This window comes from Eublepharis macularius, chromosome 5, assembly GCF_028583425.1.
Source record: "Eublepharis macularius isolate TG4126 chromosome 5, MPM_Emac_v1.0, whole genome shotgun sequence".
Lineage (NCBI taxonomy): Eukaryota > Metazoa > Chordata > Lepidosauria > Squamata > Eublepharidae > Eublepharis > Eublepharis macularius.
The window spans coordinates 17,839,775-17,860,754 of record NC_072794.1 but is presented as its reverse complement, the minus strand read 5'-3'; the positions used below and the strand labels follow the sequence as shown (position 1 = coordinate 17,860,754).

General features: G+C 45.5%; 1 protein-coding gene across 1 annotated transcript; it reads left to right on the top strand.

Moving 5' to 3' along the window:
• Positions 1–7,719: 7,719 nt before the first annotated feature.
• LOC129331208 (retinal homeobox protein Rx1) lies at positions 7,720–13,045 on the top strand. Its single transcript, XM_054981627.1, has 2 exons — positions 7,720–7,965; positions 12,602–13,045. Exons 1-2 carry the CDS (start codon positions 7,723–7,725, stop codon positions 13,043–13,045), a joined length of 687 nt encoding a protein of 228 aa, XP_054837602.1. The 5' UTR covers positions 7,720–7,722.
• Positions 13,046–20,980: the final 7,935 nt, after the last annotated feature.

Here is a 20,980-nt window from a genome sequence, read left to right as displayed (position 1 = left end):
TGTTTCCTATATTTTGTAATCTGTCTTGAATCTTTGTGAGAAAGGTAAGCTACAAATGAAGTAACGGCAGAAAATTTGCTAGTCTTTGGTGCCACAAGACTTTTCCTCCTTTTGGCTGCAACAGACTCCCTGTGGAATTTATGTGCAACATGGCACACATTGGAAAACATGTTTAACAAGGACAAGGGGAGAAAAACTTAAAATAGAAGGGGGGGGGGAACCCTTCTTGAAAACTAAATTATATCTCATTGAAATCAGGACTATTTCCCCCTTTTTTTGATTTTTCCAAAATATCCATTCTGTACTGAGTTCCATTCCTCCATATTTCCCACTCAGCTAAGATAATTTCTGCAGATTCCAGAAGCCAAGCATCTGTATTTAGTTGTAGATTGCAGATCCTCCTGTTGATTTACACTTTTCCCCCTCTTGAAATTCCCAGCATGCCTGTGCTCATCATGGATACAACATGGGGGAAATTTTTTCAAAGCACAACAAAAGTAATCCGGATATGTGGCTCTTTTGCCATGTTGTATCCAGGGCTTTTTTTCAGCTGGAACGCGGTGGAATGGAGTTCTGGAACCTCTTGAAAATGGTCACATGGCTGGTGGCCCCGCCCCCTGATCTCCAGACAGAGGGGAGTCCAGATTGCTGCTGGAGCAGCGCGGAGGACAATCTAAACTCCCCTCTGTCTGGAGATCAGGGGGCGGGGCCACCAGCCATGTGACCATTTTCTCCGAGGGCAACCCACTGAGTTCCACCACTTCTTTTTCCAGAAAAAAATCCCTGGTTGTATCTATGCGTCTTTAACATTGTGTGTGTACAGCAGTCCAAAATTCAGAAATCAAAACAGAATGATGGAAAATCCCTCCTGCTTCAGTTCCACTTTGGGAATAAGAAAGGGTAATTTAGAACTCCAGAAGTTTGGGGAGAAATCGGATGAGAACAATTTCACAAGATTCCTTCTTGAATCTCTTAAGCCCAATTAATACATTGTTAACGGCTGATCTCCAAGCTTTAGAAATGGATTGATATTTAATTGTGGACTTTTAGTAAGCTGTTGATTTAATCATGGTTAATAACTCCCAAAGTATCTCAGTTGGGATTTTCTTCCCCAAATTACTTCAGTTAGCATGTGTATAAAAAGGGCACTCGCTTTGAGACTAGGGTAATTTTTTTTTTAAAGTAGAATCCATAGAAACATGGCACACGTTGAAATCTAGATTCTGTTTACTAGATTAAATCAGATGATTCATCAAGCCTACCTGGTAGTCGCTCTGGAAAGCCCTCACTGGAAAGGCACTGTGTAGATTTTGGCATTATTCTCTTCATCTATTAGAGCCAGTTTGGTGTCATGGTTAAGAGCAGCAGGACTCTAATTTAGAGAACTGGGTTTGATTCCCACTCCTCCACTTGAAGCCAGCGGGGTGACCTTGGGTCAGTCACAGCTCTCTCAGAGCTCTCTCAGCCCCACCCACCTCACAGGGTGGTTATTGTTGTGGGGGTAATAATAACACACTTTGTAAACTGCTCTGAACGGGCGTTAAGTTGTCCTAAAGGGTGGAATATAAATCAAATATTGTTATTAGTATCATTAATTTACAGCTTTAGTAATGACCTATGGTTCCACCCAATTAAATATGGGAAATGAATAAATGTGTGAAGTCATACATGACAGAGAGTAGCAGAGGGACATACCAGAGAGGCCACTCCACACACGAGACAAATGTTACGTGAATAGCACCTGATTGGTCCCGCAATCTCTGCGAGGAATGATAGTCTAACACTGGTCCCCTCTCCGAGCGAAATGGATTTTCTTTCAAAGAGATTCTCTCAAAGAGAGACTGATTCTCTTTCAAAAATCCAATCCGCTGGTTTTGCTTTACCTCAGAGACAGGGTGGGGTGGGGTGAATCTGAGCTGCGAGTCCCTGCCGGGATGGATTTCTTTCCTTGACTTTTTTCCTGTCTCTTGTTATCACTCCCCCCCCATCCCAAGTTCTCACAGGATTTGTGTGTGTGTGTGTGTGACCCCCCCATCCCTCCCCAGCTGAAAATCACATTGAATTGATGGCTTTTAAAACTACAATTCCCAGGGATCATTGCAGGATCCAACACTTGCCCATGAGTATCGTGTGTTTTGACCCTAGTGTCTCTCTCTGGCCACAAGGGTCTGGAGCACTAGGTAACTGATGGGGGACTGAGGGCTCAAGAGGACCCTCTCCAGCCAATGCTGGATTTTCTGCTGTGCTCCAGACGAAGCTCGTGGGGAGAAGTTGGAGGGGCCTGTGTGGTGATTTCCTATTTCATATGAGGGCCATTTGTAGATGTAGCAGAGTTTGGGTTGCCAGGTCCAGGTTGGGAAATTCTTGGAGATTTGGGGGGGGGGGTGGAGCCTAGAGAGGTGGGGTTTGGGGAGGGGCCTCAGTGGTATATAATGCCATAGTCCACCCTCCAAAGCAGCCATTTTCTCCAGGGGAACTAATTTCTGTCACCTGGAGATCAATTGTAATTCCGGGAGATCTCCAGCCACCACCTAGCGGCTGGCAACTCTAAACAGAGCGAACGGGACAGTTATTCAATAATAAACAAAAAACAAGTAACAACAACATTTGGAGTTCCATTAATAGGTATAATTAGATTTATGTGATAACACCATAGAAAATTTGAGTTATCAATGAAATGCTTTGCATACCAAAGGCGTGGCTACTTAATAAGCCAGGATGGAACTGCATTTGAAAGATCTTTTGTGGATTTACTGTGCATCTTTTCCATGAATCCATAAACCAGTAGCCATCTGTTTGTGAAGTTAGTTGTATTAGATGGACTGTTGATAATTTTAAGCTGAGAGGAAATATTGTCTGCAATCAAGTAGTCTCAAATCATAAAGTACTATTTTTATTGACAATAGTTTGATTTAAAAGTAGCCTAAAGTTGCTGTGCACCATGCTTCATGCACAAATGTGTGTGATCTAGGAGTGCCAACTCTTTGTTGAGAAATTCCTGGAAATTTGGGGGTGGAACCTAGAGACTGAGGTTGGGGGAGGAGAGGTACTTCAGCAGGGTATATTGCTACAAAGTTCACCCTCCAAAGGAGCCATTTTCTCCAGAGGAACTGATCTCTGTAGTCTGAAGAGCAGCTGTAATTCCAAGAGATCTCCAGGCCCCACTGAGATATTGGCAACACTAGTGTGATCACAAGTGAAACAGGGATCACCGGTAATAATCTGGCCAGGGTCCCCATAAAACTGAAGCTGATCCAACCTATTTCCTATCCCCAAGTCTGAACAACCGTGCAAGGCAGAAAGGATGCAGAGAATCACATAAGGCAGATGTCCAATGCCAAGATGATCCAGAGATTGAAACAGGATCACGGCTCTGTGTTGGCCGGTCGCCAGTGTCTAGCACACACAGCAGAGCAAACCTGGGAAGCAGTGGCTGAATTTAGAGCCACGGAATCTTCTAGTGGGCTTTGCTGGTAGCTTGTGACAGTGAACAGATCAGGGCACCTCTGGGAGGGCATGGGCCTTCAGCCGTCTCCTTTTCTTTGTGACCCTATCATGGCTGAAAAACAAATTTAGTTTTGAAGGCTTTAGCACTTTTATTTTAAAAAAAGAGCTATCTAAATTTAGAGGCATTAAAGCTAGAGATGGGCATGAACCGAAATACGAACCAAAATTAAGCATGATCCAGGCCGGTTAGTGGTTCGCGAACCACAGTTCGTCAGATCCCATTTCTGATGAACTGCCACGAACTTTAGGCTAGTTCATTTGGTTCATTTTTTTGGTTCGTCACTGTAGACAGCCTAGTGCCAATCAGTCAGTTTCCTAGGCAACAGGGGATGGACTTCTTGCAGAACTTCTTCTGACCCGGAAGTGAACTGCTGGCCCAGAAGTGATGAGTTTCTGACCTGGATGTGATGTTTTTACGAACCAAACAAACCGGTTCACGAACCAAGGGAAGGTTTGTGAACATTCATGGTTTGTGGTTCGTGAAATTTGATGAACTACGAACCACATGGCTCGGTTTTTTTCTGATTCGTGCCCATCTCTAGTCAAGAAGACTTCAGCTTCCCCCATATCATTTTCTCAACCTGAAATGGCTCCAGGGAGTTTGATTTGGGAGCCAGTGCGGTGTAGGGCCTGGAAGACCCAAGTTCAAACCCCCACTCTATCATGAAAGCTCACTGGGGACCTTAGGCCAGTCACACACTCTCAGCCTAACCTGTTGTTGTGGGGATACAGTGGAGAAGAGGAGAATGATGTAAGTTGCATTGGGGAGAAATGCAAGGTATAAATAAAATAAATAAATTGCCCCACTGGAATGTGTGTGCAATGCAATACCCAGTGCACATGCAGCCCCCAATTAGCCAAATAAGCCCCCCCTGGCATTTTGGGGTTGGGAAAATAGCATGCGGGGAGCTGAAGCCTTCCCCCGCATGGGATTTGGACCTGACTTTACAGTGATCAGAAACTTAATTCTGAGCCACTGTTGGCTGAACGTGACAATATGTATAAGCAGAAAAGAACAAGAGTCCAGTAGCACCTATAAGACTAACAAAATATATGATAGGGGATGAGCTTTCGTGAGCCACGGCTCACTTCTTTAAATATCTGTATACATTCAGATACTTGTATACCTTCTTCAGTATCTGAAGAAGTGAGCTGAGGCTCACAAAATCTCATACCCTACCATAAATTTTGTTAGTCTTATAGATCTTGCTTTTTTCTACTGCCACAGACAAACAAGGCTACCGTGTTTTTCTATCAATATGTATGAGGATGGGGTTGGGGGAACGCAGTCCTGACTTGTGGGAAAGCATCCTGCCTAGTTTGGCCCCCTATTGGCTCAGGACTATGACTAACCTCCCACTTTGGTCTTTCCTACCAGCGTAATGTTCTTTTTCTCCCTTTGGGCCAGCCACAATAACATAATCATAACATTCAATTTATATGCCACCAGGACAACTTAATGCCCACTCAGAGCAGTTTACAAAGTATGTTATTATTATCCTCACAACAATCATTCTGTGAGGTGGGAGAGGCTGAAAGAGCTCCGAGAAGCTGTGACTGACCCAAGGTCACCCAGCTGGATCCAAGCGGAGAAGTGGGGCATCAAATCTGACTCTCCAGATAAGAGTCCCTCTGCTCTTAACCACTACATCAAACTGGCTCTCAGAACACCGAAAAGAGATTTCAGACTCTTTTCCAGGACCATTTCCCCCAGATTCTACCATTTATTTGAAAAATATTGTTACAACATGCCAGAATGCAGAATATTGTGCCATAATGCACATGTTGTACGCTCTGAAGTTGGCCTCCTTCAGACTGTATCATGTGACTGAACATTCCTCCAGTTAAAAAAAAAATCCTGGCAAATAGAAAGTAACGGGTAGGTACCTGAAACCTTCTTTGGGTCATAGAGGTTTTTGCAGTGCAGGGAATTTTTTCCTTGAAGAAGATATCTATGTTAGACGGATGGATAGGTAGATATAGATCTAGCTATATAACACAGCTGCCCCTCTGAAATATATCAATTTCTATTACTCTAAATCAACTGAATGAACCCATTGACACGTTTACAGAGTGGACACCGTACCCTCTTTTCCTTGCGAGCCTGCAGCTCATTCATCCGGCAACCCTGCTCTGACCTCGGCCCGCTTGCCAAGGAAATCATTATGCCAGCAAGCAAGCTGGACACATTTCTTTTTTGCAGAAATACCCCGAGGGATTATGTTTTCATTCTTTTTTTCTGTCTCTTTCTCTCTCTCTCATTTATTTAAAGGTTTCTACTAGATCCCTACAGATAAAAAATGGTGTTTTTTTTATTTTGCTAATCCTGATCAAGGGTTGCAGGAAGATTTCAGAGACCAAGGATAAAAGGCTTAAAGGGAGAATGTTCCAAGGTTTGAAAATGCTTATCAAGGCCAGTCTTCTTGGCATTAGGATGGACAAGGACGTGAGCACACACGCTATCCCTCCATAACAGCAGGGCAGGGCAGAGTCTTGAACTGGGGGAAAGCACGGTTGGTCCTCTCATTTGAAATGTCATGTCACGTACAGATCAAGAGTGAAGGGAGCTAGAGTGTTGGACGAGGACTTGGGAGATACATGTTTAAATCTCCACTCTGCCATGAAGCTTAGCTTTCTGGGGAGGGGAGCTGTTGAGTTAGACCTTTTTCTCACCTTAGTCCACTTCACAGGGTTGTTGTGAAGAGAAAATGGAAGATAGGGAACTGGGGCACTGACCAGAGCTTCTTGCAGGAAGAGCAAAACTCACTGAAGCTGCATGGCGCAACATGGTGCGGTAGTATTGAAATGTACTTGATACTGATTGTACTAATCTCATATTATGTAATCCACCTTGAGTCTCAGTGAGAAAGGCGGACTATAAATGACATAAATAAATAGTGTTTTGTATAGACACATTGATATGCATATGCGCTAGAGACCAGATGCATCCACGTGTATATCATTCCACCCACATGAGATTTAGAGATCCCAGAAAGAATCTGAACCTTGAAGAATAACAGCTCTAGCAGTTATCAACATTTGGACAAGATATCCCACCCAAAAAAGAAAAAAAAAAGTGGGGATAGGAAGAGATTTACCTAGAAAAGGGGAGAAAACAGGAATGGTGCTTTAGCTGGAAAAGGGACAGAAAAAGAAGTAGGCCAAATCCACACTTACCAGCATAACGCTAAACAGTCGGAATGACAGCGTCTTCCTGACGCGTTTTATGACATCATCACACCACGATGCCGCTCTCATGGTGCGATGACACCAGAAAAAGCCCCAGGAAGACGCTATCATTCCGACTGTTTGGCACTATGCTGGTAAGTATGGATTCAGCCCTTAATCCTGGGTAAATAGGGACAGCTGGAGCATACATTGCACTCAGTTGTGAAACATAATCTTGGGTCTCAATTTTGGGAGAAAAGCAGGTTAAATGTATTTGTATATGTAGATACATGCCTTTCACTTCCTGAAGTTATTGGCGTCATTTCCCCCTCTATGCTATCGATGTGTGCTATGCATCAATAAAACACTGCAAAAAAGATCAGCCGTGAAATGTTTGCATATATAATTGCATTGGGATTCTTTTTCTACGGATGCATGTGTGTGCTATACATATTTATTTTTATTTAGTGAGACAGTTAAAGGTTGCTTTGCTTTTCTCCCCAGTGGGGAACCAAAGTAGCATTATATCGTAATTGCTGTTCTCTATTTTATCCTCACAGCAACAGCCCTGTGAGATAGGTTAGGATGAGAGAGAGAGAGAGCAACTGGTCCAAAGTCACCCAGACAGCTCCCACGGCACAATGGGGATGTGAGCCTGGGCCTCCCAGATCCTCATTAGACACTCGTACTATGACACCGTGCTGGTTCTCATGGGTAAAACACCACACAAAAAGAATCATGTTATGACCTTACACACAAGTACAATATGGTTGCTCTGGTGCTGTTTTATATAAGTGTGGACAGATGCATTGCTAATACAGGGAGGGGGGAAGGCGCAAATAAGCTGAACAAAATGAGATGTGTGTCCAATCATACATGCACAGTACTCTGTAACAAAATTTGGAAACAAAAAATGGACTGGGAAGATTTCTAGTAAATCAAGTCTTTTTTGGAAACATGACGAAGTAATTTGGAACTCTAAAATCCAGGGAAGGGGAATATTTCAGAAGTTCTGATGATTATCTTCTCTAATCTACAGAGGCCAAGATGTTCCTCAGCAAATGCGAGGGGGAACTCAGCGAGTTGCGGAAGAGTGTGGACAGTGAAGGAACGACCCCGGAGAATCAGGACGAGGAGCAACCCAAGAAGAAGCATCGCCGCAATCGGACCACTTTCACCACCTATCAGCTGCACGAGCTGGAAAGGGCCTTTGAGAAATCACACTACCCAGATGTCTACAGCCGGGAAGAGCTGGCCCTGAAAGTCAACTTGCCGGAGGTCAGAGTTCAGGTAAGAACGAGAACCATGTCAACATCCAACTGGCCAAGTGGGGCTCTCATCCTCCAAATGTTTATGCTAAAATACAACCTTGGCCGTTTTCACACTACTTACCTGCTCCCGGAACGTTGAGAAACATCACGCAAAACCCGCGGAAGATAGTGTCTTCTCGCAAGAGTTTGGTGCGACATCGCGCAAAACTCTCGCGAGAAGATGCTATCTTCTGCATTTTCTGCGCAATGTTTCACAACGTTCCGGAAGCAGGTAAGTAGTGTGAAAACGGCCCTAGTTAGAGGTGGCGATAGCTAGGGTTCTCAGGGGCCAACCAATGTGGGCAATCGCCTAGGGATTGCTGCAGCCCCCCGGAGATTTACTGCTATTGGCAGGCAGACTGGGGAACTAGCTGCACGTGCAGGCCCGTGCTCCAGCCAATGGCATCGCTCCAGGGCCAGAATCGGCCCCAAACATAGCACCCTTGCTAGTTCCCCCTTTTTCTGTTGTGCCTGTGCAAAGCTGTTTTCAGAGTGTCCCTGCAGTTCAGAACTACTTTCCGCCCCCCCCCCTTCTGTTCTTAGCTGCACTATTGTGTGGCTCAGCAAGAAAAGGGGGGAAAACTTATAAAGGCCTACAAAGGAGGGGGAAGATAGTGCAGGGCATCAAGCTGCCCTGTGCCATTTTGACAGCAGAACTTAGCTGTACCTTCTCCCCATAATTGCTATGGGTGGGCAAGTCCATATGGACGTTCCAGTAGGCTTACCAGGTGCCCACTGGACAGAGCAGAAGGAAAAAAAAATGGGAGGGAGGGGACAGACAGTGAACAGTCTCTTTAACGTTGGGGGATTCCTTGAGCATCGCAGATGTTGTGGTGTCACCTCCAAATGCTCCCCTGGAAATGATGTCACAGTGTCAGTAACACTTCCCTCCCCAGGCTCCGCCCCCAAATGTTCCTGGGGGTTGTTAATGCAGGACTGGCAACTCTATGTTCCACATAGAACTAACCTGGGCCCTTTTCACACTGCCTGCCTGCTGCCGGAACATTGCAAAATATTGCGCAAAAAAACTGGAAGATAGCATCTTCTCACGAGAGTTTTGCGAGACATCGTGCAAAACTCTTGCGAGAAGAAGACACTATCTTCCGGGGTTTTTGCATATTTCGCGATGTTCCGGCAGCAGGTAAGCAGTGTGAAAAGGGCCCTGCAGTTTCTCCTCTGAGCTAGAGAAAATGCAGAATTTATTTTCTCTGGCTCAAAGGGGAGAAAATCAGGAGCAACAGGAGTCATGATCAAGGTAGGCATGATGTCACCTGGATGCTCCCATTTACTGTGGGGGGCTTCCCATGGGTCAAGTGTGTGGTGGGGAAGCTCCATGTGGGAGCAGCCAAAATAAAGCCCAAAGAAATAGTAAGACGTTTTGAACTGGCTGTAAGGAACAGGGTGGAGAGTATTAAATCATGTAACGAATTGGTAACATATTCATTTTCTTTTTGAAATAAATTATATTGTTGTCACTGTTATATATGAATATCGGATCTTAAAGTCAGTTTTAATATTTTATGTATTGATCAATTAATTTTTTAAAAATAGACAAACCCCCAACCATTACAAAAGAGCAAAACAGCAAGGATCATAGATTCACAGGACAGCACAGCACGGTGTAGTACTAAGAGGGTAGTACGAGGAAGACCCAGGTTCAATCCCCCATTCTGCCATGAAGCACATTGGTTTGACTTTGGAACGATCGCTTTCATTCAGCCTAACCAACCTTGTAGGGTTGCTGCAAAGATTAAAGCAGCAGGAGGAAAACCACGCTGAAATCTTAGCGGAAGAAGTGGGATAAAACGCGCTAGATAGAACAACAACAAAAATTATCCTCCAAAATAAAAATGTCATAGTCAGATGTTGAAAGGAGGGGAGGGGGAAATCTGTCTATAAATCTGTCTGTCTCCCTTGCAGAAGAACCTACCTGCAGTCTAAGGTGGATGGGTATAGGGTTAAGTTTACATTGATTAGGTAAGATCGTTGGCGAAACTAGAATCAGGGCCAAGTTACAAGTGACGAGTGACACTTGAAAGGCAAGTGAACAGACTCACGTGTATTCCTCCCTGTTCACTTGCAGTCCACTTGATCACGTAGCGAGTCTGTTCACTTGCCGTTCAAGTGTCACTCGTCACGTGTAGCTTGGCCCTCAGTCTGATCTGAACCCATGCAGGCAGTGTCCTGTGTCTCCGGGTGGCTCTAGATGTTATTTTTCTGCACAGGCCTGCACTCGTTTTAATGTGCTCCCCACAGTCAGAGGGCAGCTGCGAGGAACTGCTTCTAAAAAGGAGAGTAGATGCCCAAACAGGCTTGGAATGGAGCCATAAGAAGAGGGAAGTCTCCTGCCACCAACACAGTTTTCTCGTGTGAAAACCATGAGAAGTTTTTTGGCTATTTTGGAGCATCTGTGCACAACAAAATAACTCTTCCCCACATTGTTTTCACACAAGAAAACGGCGGGGGGGGGGACTTTCCTTCCCCATGACTCTGTTCCAAGCCTGTTTAGTCTCTCTCTCTCTCTCTCTCTCTTTTAGAAGCAGTTTCCCACAGCTGCCTTGTTACTGCAGAGAGGACATTAAAAGGAGTGCATGCCCTTACCAAAAAAAAAGTATTATCTAGAGGCGCCCTCTGATTGGCCGTTACACCAAGCTTTTCTGGACCTATTAGTAGCACCATCTGCTGGGCAGTTATTCACTTGCACGGCATAAATGAGTGGCGTTCACTCATTTATACCGTTGCTTAAGGGCCAAGGCAGGAGGGGAGGTGACATGGTATAGCTCAATCTTATCAGAGCTTGGAAGTTAAGCAGGGTTGACCCTGGTCAGAATATGGATGGGAAACCACCAGGGATGACTAGGTTTGTTCTGTAGAAGAAGGCAAACCATCTCTGCTTCTTGCTGCAATCACCATAAACCAGTTGCAACATGACCCTCGAACTGGGTCTCTTGCTCCCTTGAGCAAGCGAGATAGCAATATGGACCATGCTTCTTTGAGTATTTAAGGAGTCCTTTTCCCTATCGCAAGTTGACACAGCTAGTGTCCACCTGCTAGAGATGAGATCATTTGCATTCTTTCATTGTTCTGTATATTCTCTCCGATACTGAGGGCCAGGGCTTTTTGGGGGGGGGGGGAAGGTGGTGGAACTCAGTGGGTTGCCAGCACAGGGTGCAACTCTTGACGGGAGGTGGTGCCCCAGGTACCACATGTGTGCGTGCAAAGTGCATGCATGCTCCCAGGGCCAATGATGTCACTTTGGGTCAGCTGGAACAAGGGGAGAGTTTTTAAAAGTTTAAATCACCCTCGTAGAAAATGGTCACATGGCCGGTGGCCCTGCCCCCTGATCTCCAGACAGAGGGGAGTTTAGATTGCCCTCCACACTGTAGCACGGAGGGCAATCTCAACTCCCCTCTGTCTGGAGATCAGGGGGCGGGGCCACCAGCCATGTGACCATTTTCAAGAGGTTCCGGAACTCCGTTCCACCGCGTTCCTGCTGAAAAAAAGCCCTGCTGAGGGCCAAGCTAGAAGTGACAAGTTACACTTGAATGGCAAGTGAACAGACTCACGTATTCCTCCCTGTTCACTTGCACTCCACTCGATCACGTAGTGAACAGGGAGGAATACATGTGAGTCTGTTCACTTGCCATTCAAGTGTAACTCGTCACTTCTAGCTTGGCCCTATGGCAAGCGCCATGAGGACTACATTTCCCAGGGTGCTCATCAGTAAAACATGCCCCAAAAAGAATCAAGGTGTAGTCTCATGTACAATCACATTCAGATTTCTTTTGCAATGTTTGATCAATGTAGTGATGTATGCAGAGGAAAGAAGAAATGACTGAAAGAAGGAAGTGTGGCGATCTGTGGATGGCCACTGTAGCCTGTACAAAATTCAAAATTAAAAAAAAAATGAAGGTACTCCAATGTACCAGGTCTACTTCATAAAAAGACCAGGTACCTCAGAAGTCCAAAACCCAGACATGAAAATCAGGTGAGAATTCTGAAAGCATCCCTACTGCTTATACACTTACAATTGCATGCTCAGATTTAATCACTTGATGTGAGTTAATGATCCTTTTTCTGCATTTCCATCACTGCCAAATAAGAGCTTCTAATGCAGAACTAGGAACTGGGTTGGATCCAGACTAGAGGTTTCCTCTGGCACAAAGATTTTTGCCCACAAAGTGCAGTTTTCCCACCTCCTCCCTCCCTCAGCAACCTGAAATGTCCCCACCAACCCCAACCTTGTAACTGGAGGAAAGGGAACTCCCAGGAAAAGAACTGGGAGGGGAGCATTTCAGAATTCTACAGGAGGAGGAGGCAGGAAAATTGCTGTCCGTGGATGGAAATTCTTGCACCGGCAGAAACATTTAGACTGGATCCAAGCCATTAATATGTACTCCAGATCAATTAATTCAGAGTACAAGGGGATGTATGATCTTATTCATATCATACTGATGGTTTGAAAAACTATTTCCTACATATCGTTGACAAGATCGTCCATGGGCAAGGGTCAATTCCAGTCTGTAAAGAATGACCCCACATCTTATGGTTAGGGGGTCAAGGCTTAGATGGGGCAGCTGGCCTGGAAGTATTAGCTGCTGCCTTTCTCGTTCCAGGTCTGGTTCCAAAATCGAAGGGCCAAGTGGCGACGGCAAGAGAAAATGGAGTCCAACTCTATGAAGCTTCATGACACTCCCATGCTGTCCTTCAACAGGCCCCCCATGGCTGCTAATGTTGGACCCATTGGCAACTCTCTCCCATTGGACCCATGGCTGACATCACCCATCTCCAGCGCCACCACAGTGCACAGTATCCCAGGATTTATGGGCCCCACCCAAGGCCTGCCACCCACCTATGCTGGTCACTCTTTCCTCAACAGCCCACCAGCCATGCCCCAGAGCATGCAACCTATGGCACCCACACCATATCAGTGCACCACACCTTTCATGGACAAGTACCCCTTGGAGGACGTTGACCAAAGGAGCTCCAGCATTGCTTCCCTGCGCATGAAAGCTAAGGAGCACATTCAGACCATTGACAAAACATGGCAACCAATTTGATGGAGGATTGACATGTCGATGCCAAACAAGTGAACTGTTGGTTCTCCATAGTAGGTGTCTTTGGAACATCAAGTTCTCATCGTGGAACTTGCAAGGGACTGGAATGTGATGCATCGCAGGCTAGAAACTTGTTTTTAATTTTACTTGAATGCTCAGCTAGTTGGACTTACATTGGTTGATGTGTGATTTTTATCTTCTGCGGCTGGACACGATTTTGAATGCGCACCTTCATTCAACAGTGTTACTGGAAAACAAATTAAGCACATGGAGGTGATAAAGAAGTAGTAGGGGAGACATTTTGCTAGTGTGTGTTTCTTGTGTCCTCAACAAGACACAAGAACTCCATTCCCCCCGAAATAAAAACATATTTTCTGCCTCAGATTGAAGAAAATTGTTCGGTTAACCAAGGCTGTGATGCGGAGGACGAAGGGCTCTAACAAAATAGGACCAGCTGTCATCCTTGGTCACAGTGGTTAAGTGGCTTGTCCTCGTGGAGGGCAGATGGGATTCCAGCTCTGAGGAAGAACGTCCGGAGTTGCCAGTAAGAGGACAATCCAGCTGGCAGTTCTAAAAGCTGGCACCTGCTCTCACCCACCTTTCCAAACTGAATGGACAACCTAGAGGGTTGGATGTTCTTACTGACCAAAGGTGGCACCAAACGGACCTCATCACGAACTGTTTCCTGTTTACATCGCAGCTTCCCTTTTGATCCTCCCTTGTGCTTCACCCACTTCCCCTTCCCTGGGTTGATATTCCTTTCACCATTTTGTCTCCCACGGTGATGCTCGTTGCCATTGTTATACTGCAAAGTTTACCAAACAGAATCGATTGGGGGGGGCGGGGGGGGGAAGAGATTTAGTTTCTTGGACAGTGTCTCATTTCTCTCTCCTCCCCCAAAGTGCTGTGAATAAACAATCTTGACTTTGCCAATGCACACAAAACACTGAGACACAAAAATGGGAGAAAAAATCCCTAACCAAAATAAAACACTTTAATTGCAATGGAAGTCAAGGTAGACTGGTCCATTACCTTACAGGGAGAATTCCTGGCAGGCTGCTGCCCAGAAGAACCAATACCCATGGTAGTCTAGAGCTACCAGCCTTGTGCTGGAAAAAGTTGGGAGGTGATGCTTGGGGGTGGAGGAATTCCCGGAGGGTGTGACGTTATTTCTGAGTGATGCTCTAGAAATTTCCTTTTTATCTCTATGGCAAGGGCCAAAGAGACTGAGGGAGAACCCTAGAGCATCACTGTTGATACCATTTTCCCTTCCCATGTTTATTCCTATTCCTCAAATTATAGAGGATGGGAGACTGAAGGCAGAGGTGGAGAACTGCCAGCTGCCCAAGGGCAAATGATGAGCCTAGAGTGGTTGCTGCCAGCTGGACGGGCAAGCGGAGTTCTTGGTAATCCCAGTCTGCCCCTCTAAACTGAATGTCTTCTCTAATTCCTCCAAGGGGGTAAGGCTGGCTACGTACATTCTAAAAGGGAAAAACCCCAACACTCTGTACATAGTCTGTGGCATTTTATTTATGCTTAAAAGTAGTCTCTGTTGTCGTTCCATCTGTGACAAGGCTCCAGTGGTAGGTTAAACGATTTTGAAAGTGGAAAAGTCTGGGGGGGACAAATTAAAAGACCTCAGAGGTCATGTGCTCTTGGTACAACAGCTCTGTGCAAGACATCAATGTGTAAGAGATAAGGTGGCCCTCCAAAAGGCATAATTGATTTGTGTCCAATTCACTGTTTTGCTTAAGGCTATAAGAAGCAGTTTGTAGACCTGATTGACAGTCCTTGCAAGAATCCCAAGTAGCAGTGACTCCCACAGGGGAAAACGGTGGCTCCTCCAGGCTGCCTCAAACTTAAGCCCAATTGCCCTCTGCTCCTTTCTTCCTCTGTTTTCCACAGCCTCTCTGGCCCAGCTGGCGTTCCGCTCTTCATCTCCTGCCTCTTTGGTGTGTGTCAGACCCAATTCCTTATTGCACGCATGGCTGCTCCCCTGGACAAAAGGCCCTGGCTCAAGCCCCTTTCTCCCAGGCCCCAGCCTGCCCTGAGACCTGGTGTCAAGTCCTTGGGAAAGACGGGAGGAGGGCTGCGTATGCCATTTTGTCTTGTTGTCAGGAATCTGTTCCCCCATCATTCTGGAGGTTTTGAAGAGGGCAGGAACTAACTCTCTCCCCATAGCCACTTACTAGTTAGACCAGAGACGTTGATTCTCAACTCTCAGAAGTAGGGTTTGTTCCCTGGATAGATTGTTAGAAGTGACATTCTTCCACACCCCTATTTGCCAGGCCTAGCCCCCCATACCACTATTTGCCTTGTGCTATGTTTGTGTTGTATTCTTTCATGTTGCATAGTTTCCTCCCAGCTGTCCACACAAATAGGATTTGTGTGTGTGTGTTATGTGTCATCAAGTTGCTTCTGATATATACTCACCCTATGAATGAACAATCTCCGAGATACCATATCATTAACCGCCTTGCTCAGATCTTGCAAATGTAAGGCCTTAAAAGTAGGATTTACCAACGTAAAACAAAAAATCAAACAAAAAAATCAACAATAACATGAAATTCTCATCCTGATTGCTTTGATTAAAAAGCCCCCTCTCAATATCACTGGTGCAAATCAAAACTTTGATTCTTTATGTTTGCATAGAGATAAGAATTATGTAATCCATCTTGAGTCCCCGTTGGGGAGAAAGGTAGGGTACAGTAAATAAATAAAATCCACAGATTACAAAACCCTCATCTCTTCCACCTTGCTCAATGAGTTGTGCGCTCAGAACTTAATGTGCAAGTACACATGGGCCCAAAGTGGATTGGGACCACAGGATGCACAGAAAGGAGGATTAAGCCTTACCTCCCACCTGCCATAAAGAGAGAGCTGTTTATTTGCCCTGTTGGAGGAACGCGCACTGATGGGCCACGTGTAAGTTTCCACAGTAGGGCAAGCAGAGGTCCCTTGAGTCCATTTCAAAGCAAGAGAAAGGGAGGAGGACTTAAGCTTCGTCTCCCTGTATACATGCAGGGTATAAATAGCAGCACAGATTTCTTTAAGTATCTACACCTGATTCATAGATCCAAAGGAGCTAGCCGTGCTAGTCTGTAGTTGTAAAATAGTAAAGAGTCCAGTAGCACCTTTAAGACTAACCAACTTTATTGTAGCATAAGCTTTCAAGAATCACAGCTCTCTTCATCAGATGCATCTGATGAAGAGAGCTGTAATTCTCGAAAGCTTATGCTACAATAAAGTTGGTTAGTCTTAAAGGTGCTACTGGACACTTTACTATTCTACACCCTATTGAATTGTTTATTGAATATCTCAGCCACTGACCTTATTGATTTACACTGGGTAATCTGCCTTGAATCTCAGTGAGAAATGTGGTCCCGGTCAAATCTGGGCTCATATGTAGCTGGGAATCAAGATCTGAGCACAGAACTCCTAGCATATGTCTACCAACATAATAGATGAGAAATTTACAACATGTGAACTGGCCCTTCCCCCATAAAACACACACAAACCCTGTTCACGCTGCAGTGAATACAGGTACAACCTGCTCTAACCTGCATACATCTGTTTGTATGAAACAGTCAACAGACATTTTCTTTACAAATGAAATTGAAGACCAGTACCTGCATAAATGTGTAGCTTCAATCATATAAAGATTGTAACCTAGATTGTAACCTGTGAACAGGGCTTCCCAATATTATACATTTATTCTATGTAGATGTGACTCTACACAAAACCAATAGCAAAAAGTAGCAAACTGAAGCAGACAAGAATACAAACCAAAATCGAGGCAACTAGGAATGTCTGCTCACCTCTACTAAAAATACTATAAAAATTAGCAACAAAGATTTCTTTAAAAACCCGATAGATGCCCATAGCTACATAATGTGGGGAGGGAGGGAGGAGAATCCCAGATCCTTCAACAGTCTCAGTATTCACTTCTCCAAGGATATTGTGCTTAAATCTTGCAAGTTCAACTTTCTACAGGATAACTCAATGAGTGGGGAATAGAGATAGGCATGAACTGGAAAGAAATGAACCATGAAGTTCGTGGTTCGGTGTGTTTCACAAACCACGAACTTTCACGAACCTGACCTGGTTTGCGAACCAGTTCATTTGGTTTGTGAAAACGTCACTTCCAGGTCAGCAAATTGTCACTTCCAGGTCAGCAGAAGGCCTGCAGAAAGCCCAACCCCCATTGCCTAGGAAACTGATTGATCGGCACCAGGCTGTCTGCAGTGACAAACCGAAAAATGAACCAAATGAACCGGCCTAAAGTTTGTAGCAGTTTGTCAGAAATGGGCTCTGACAAACTGCTGGTTCACAAACCATGAACCAGCCCGGTACATGCCGAACTTTGGTTCGTATTTCAGTTTGTTCCCATCTCTAGTGGGGAATGACAGATTAATCAGGTCAAACGCTGGCACGCATGCATATAGATGTACATGCATGAACAATAATACAGCACACGGTGCAATCCAATGTTTCACAGCCTGCAGGTATGGAGGTATATTTTGAACTGTTGACAACTGACTGTAGAAAAAGGCCATTTTTCTTCCACCAAAAGCATGAACAGCTTGTGAACACCATGGTGAAAGGAATACTTATAGCAGTGATCCTTGGGGAAGGGACTGGGAGCATTACCATCAGGCCACAGTTTTCACTTGAGCAATGGCAGAGATGCCTCATAAGGACAAAAAAACCCTTCCAGCAGAAGCCAGCGCAGGATGGGAACAATGCAGAAGAAATTAGTATCACAACACCGAGAACAGCCTTAACATATAAAATGGGGGTAAGAAGCATGGCATCATGGTTCGAGTATTGGAATCGGGAGTCCCAGCTTCAAATTGCCACTCTGGCATGGAAGCTTTCTGGGTGACCTTGGGTCACTCCCACTCTTTCAACATATATCCTACTGCACAGGATTGTTGGGAGGATAAAAGTGGAAGCAGAGAAAATGACGTTATAAGCTGCTTTGGGTCCCCATTGAGGAGAAAAGCAGGATATAAATATCTAAATAAATACGCAAACAGGCCAGTGGTAGAAAACTACCTGAAAAATAACTAAGTGACAATACTGTTTGCGTTTTTAAAATACTTCCACACATTCAAAGTGCTGTGCATACTTGCAATCCCTGTAAGCAGGGCTCATTTTGAGGGGGAACGCACAGGAATGCAGTTCCGGCAGTTCCCCAAAGAGGTCAAATATCAGGTGGCCCCACCCACCTGACTCTCGGCCATTTTGGGCCTGTTTCAGCCTGGATTGGGGCCGAAATGGCCCGGATTGGGCCTCTGATGGGTGGTGGATCACTCTCCCACTCAGCAGCGGCCCAATCCTGACCACTTTGGGCCCCTTTTCGGCCATTTTCAGCCCTTTTTGCCTATTTGGGCCCAATTTTAGCCCTGACTGGCCAGGATTGGGTTCAAAACAGCCAGGATAGGTGATGTCATGGGGTGTGGCATATGCAAATCAGTTATGCTAATGACACACGTCTGGTGATGGCAAGGAGTGCGGCATATGCTAATGAGTTATGCTAATGAGTTCCTCCAGCTCTTTTTCTATGAAATGACCCCTGCCTGTAAGAAAGGGCAGTTCCCATCTTTAGCCACCTATTGCAAGCTGAGGCAAATAGACTGAGAGCCAAGCTAGAAGAGATCAAGTGGAGTGCCAGTGGAGCGCAAACGAACAGGGAGGAATACACGTGAGTCTGTTCACTTGCCATTCAAGTGCAATTCGTTCTAGCTTGGCCCTTAGTTGCTTGGGGGGATTTTGTGAATCTGTGGCAGAGGAAAGATTTGAATCTCAACACGTCATCTCTCAGCAGCAGCAACGTGCCAGCTCTCGAATATAGGTGAGTAGATTCCCCCTCTTGCCTGGAGTGTTCCTGCACATCTCCCACCAATTTAATAGGGGGAACTTCAGAAATTGGTCCCAAAACTTATTTCAGCTTGCTGGCATCCGCCTCGCCTACCAATGTGATCCATACGCACAGCTGCGTCAAGATATTTTACTGATGCACAGTTGTGCTCTTGTGCATTGGGAAAGCACCGTGCAAAAAGAATCGTGATACAATGACACGCACAATCATGTCAAGATTTCTGCTGTATAGGTATTTTGATTAGCATGCACAGGTACCTTGGTAATGTAATAGCACGGGGGGGGGGGGGGGAGGAATTGAAGTCATGCACAAGCTCTGCCCACAACTGGGGAATTACTAGAAAAGAGGATGAGTCGTGGTAGGATCTCACTTTTAACATGAGACCCCATAGGTGTCAGCTTCAAAATTTGAGACTTTGGGACCAGGACAGTTTCAGAAGCATTCATAGGCAAGAGTGTTACCAGTTTCCTCTGAGAAATGCTGGGAGGAGGGCATAGGGCACCTGTCTAAATTTGACCAATTGGTCTGAGCAGAATTGTATACAGATGCCAAAATTCCAGACCAGCTAGCCACATAGTTAGCCGTTGGTCTGAAGGAGGGTAGAAAAGCACTCCCCTTTTCCATTTTATTCTCACAATAATCCTATGTGGTATGCTAGGCAGAGTGAGAAAGACTGGGCTAAAGACGCCCAGTGACCTTCTTGGGTGAGCGAGGATTCGAATCTAGGTGTCTCATCATTACACTGCACGGGGCTGTCATTTGCTGCAGGATATCAGCTTCGACTGCACACTTGAACAGATGTGAGAGTTTTTCAGCACCAAGGAAAGGAACCCTAAACACACTAAAGCTCTTCTTTTTCACACGGAGAAACAGGAGGAAGAAAGAAATCTCAGCCAATGCTTAGAAACACCCAGAAGAATTACCGTAAACACAAAAGCAGAGATCCTAACTGGAGCGGGGGTGGGGGGGCGCTAATGGTGGGACAAAAAAGAAGACTCAAACTCATCCCTGTGCTCCATCTTTTTTAAAACTCCGAAGCCAATACTGTTCCTTCCATTAATGGAGTGCAGACACCTGATGCTCTTGATTTCATTCATGTGTAACCCCACCCCTCCCTGTCAATCAGTTTGTCTCCCCCACTGGTGGTTCATGCTGGTCCCATTAGCCATCCCACCGGGTCACGGGAGCAATTAAGTGCACGATCACTTCTTCCCGTCGGCCCCACGCTGCTCAGGCTGGTCTCCAAATTATCACTCCCTGCCGGGTAGGCGCTTCAGGCAAAAGGGACCCACTGCAGCGGCACTAATAGGGCTTGATTGCTGTCAGCCAATGGGGTCAGGCAGGGCTGTGCTTTCTTCTGTGCTTGGCATCAGTGGAGAGGCCTGGGTGCAGCAGCTGGCGCCAAAGTCAAAAGCCTGGCGAGGAAGCAGGACTGGCCCTGTCCAATGATCGAGGAGACTCATGGGAATAGCCACTTCCACAGCTGGTTGGCGGCCCTCGTCTGCTTTTAATGCGGTGTTAATCAGGTCAAATGCTGAAACTCAGCCGCTCGGAAAGATGTCCACCCACAACATGTGGCCAGCCCCCTTACACGAACATGTGAAATTGCTTTATATTCAGTCAGATTGACCACTGGTCTGACCAAGCCACTCTTTGCTCTCACAAGCAGTGGCTCTCAAGTGAGCGTCTTTCGGACCACCAGCTACTGGATCCTTTTAACTGAATGGAGCCTGGGACCTTCCCGCATACAAAGCAGATGCTTTACCACAGAACCATGGCCCAATTCCATAAAGATTTGACTAAAAATGGTGATCTCCTCCTTGGGCTATAGGGAGGGATATATATCTTGGTCTTTGTACTAGGGACCTTCTGATTCTATCTCCAGTTAAAGGACCGCAAATACTCAATAGAGGGATTACATTCTTTGATTCTTCTTTATTTTATAATAATAACAACCATGTGCTTATATACTACTCTTCTGGATAGATTAGTGCCAGACTCAGAGCGGTTTACAAAGTCAATGTCATTATTATCTCTACAAACAGACACCCTAC